We start from the raw sequence: 1715 nt of genomic DNA on the forward strand, positions 1-1715 counted from the left end.
GCCTTGAGGCACGCCTGGTAGTCCTCCGATGCCTTCTTGACCGCGTGCGCCGCCACCGTCGCCCAACCGCGGTCGATGCCGTCGAGCGTGTCGAGCGCCTCGTCGGACTCGCACTTGGCGGCCAGCACCTGCTCGATATTGTTGAGGTACTTGGTACCCGCGCTCACCTGCTCCTTGCCATCCAGCGCATCCTGGTACGCCGAGATGAGGAATCGGCCCGCCTGCAGCGCCAGGATGGTGTTGTCTCCTTCCCAGGTGCAGTGCACTGCAAAGTCGGCATGCATGTTGGCGAAACCGTTGTAGGAGGAGTAACCGTGGCCACCACAAGCCTGTCGGGAGCGGTCGATGGTCTCGAGGGTGGCCCAGGTGCAGAAGGCCTTGAGGCCAGCGCTTGTGGAGTGGGTCTCCTTGAGCTTCTCGATGGTGGCCTCGAGGTTGGGGTCACCGGGCTCGAGCGCCTCGAGGGCCTGCGAGGTCTCCTCGAAGAGACGCTGGAGCTCGAGGGCGGTGTAGCCAAAGGCGACGGCCTGTGCGACGAGGGGCATGAGGCGACGCTGGTGGATGGGGTAGTCGAGGATCTGGGTCTCGTACTGGGCCTTGGCGTCCGACTTGAACTGGCGACGTGCGGCGGCGTAGCGCACCGAGATGGTGAGCGCCTTCTTGGCCGTGTTGGCAGCGTCGGCCACCATGGCGGTTCGGCCCTGGAGGAGGGCGCCGTAGGTGAGCTGCTGGAGCGGGGGCTCGCGCACCTCGCCGTCGCGCGTGACCTGGGTGTGCTTCATGAGCATGTAGGCGCGCGGGATGCGGACGTTGGTGAACTGGATGTAGCCATTGTCGATGCCGTCTCTGCCCATCTTTTTGCCAATGTCGCCGATGTTGATGCCGGGGAGGAGTTGGAAGGACTTGGGGTCGCGGAGGGGCACGATGAAGGTCTTGGTACCGTAGCGCTTGCCCTTGACGATGAGCTGGGCAAAGACGGAGCAGTGGGTGGCGGTTTGGGCGGCGCCGCCGATCCACCACTTTGTGGCGCCGAGGTTGGGCGTGTGGATGACGAACTCGTCGGTCTGTGCGTCAAAGTGGGCGGTGGTCTCGAGGCCGGCGACGTTGGAGCCGTGGGCGAGCTCGGTCATGCCGAAGCAGCCAAACATGCCCTGGCAGGCGATGACGCCCTTCTCCATCCAGTAGGAGAACTGGTTGGGGGTGGCGCCGGAGCGGATGGCGCCGAGGAAGAGGCCGTAGTGCACGCCGAGACGCGTCCAGAGGCCCGGGTCGAGGAGCGACATGAGCTCCATGCGCTTCTGGAAGTCGTCGACCGACTCGCTGGTGACGTAGTGAGCGAGGCGCTGGATGCGCTGCATGGTGCGCTCGCGGATCTGGTCCTTTGTGAGGTCGTAGATGTCTGCCGAGTAGAAGACGGGGTCGCGGCTCGCCTCGAGCATGAACTTTTCCTTTTTGACGAGGTCGCTCTCGCTGCCGTGGTGTTCGATGGACATCTATGTCAAGGGGAACGAAAGAGGGTTAGTCAGAAAGCTCGGGGCAGTCGGGCAAAGTGGATTACGACTTACCTTGCGCACGTCGAAGGGCGGGTTGGCTCTCTCCTTGGCCATGGTTTCCATGGTCAAGTTGTCGGTCCAGGTCGACATGATGGCGAACTTGGTCTCGTTAGGTTCGAGAGGACCGACGGGGTGTGGGTGTGTGTGTGTGTGTGTGTGTGT

At 63.5% G+C, this 1715-nt stretch overlaps 1 protein-coding gene across 1 annotated transcript; it reads right to left on the reverse strand.

The window, feature by feature from the left end:
* On the reverse strand, nt 1-1643 carry PAN0_169d6828 (acyl-coenzyme A oxidase I; the record flags this gene model as incomplete). The annotated part of the gene is made up of 2 exons (XM_014797757.1): nt 1-1493; nt 1566-1643. Coding segments are annotated over 2 exons (1571 nt in total), but the record flags the coding sequence as incomplete, so codon positions are not given.
* Between the last annotated feature and the right edge of the window lie 72 nt (nt 1644-1715).

The sequence above is a fragment of the Moesziomyces antarcticus genome (genome assembly GCF_000747765.1).
Source record: "Moesziomyces antarcticus DNA, scaffold: scaffold_v10169, strain JCM 10317, whole genome shotgun sequence".
NCBI lineage: Eukaryota > Fungi > Basidiomycota > Ustilaginomycetes > Ustilaginales > Ustilaginaceae > Moesziomyces > Moesziomyces antarcticus.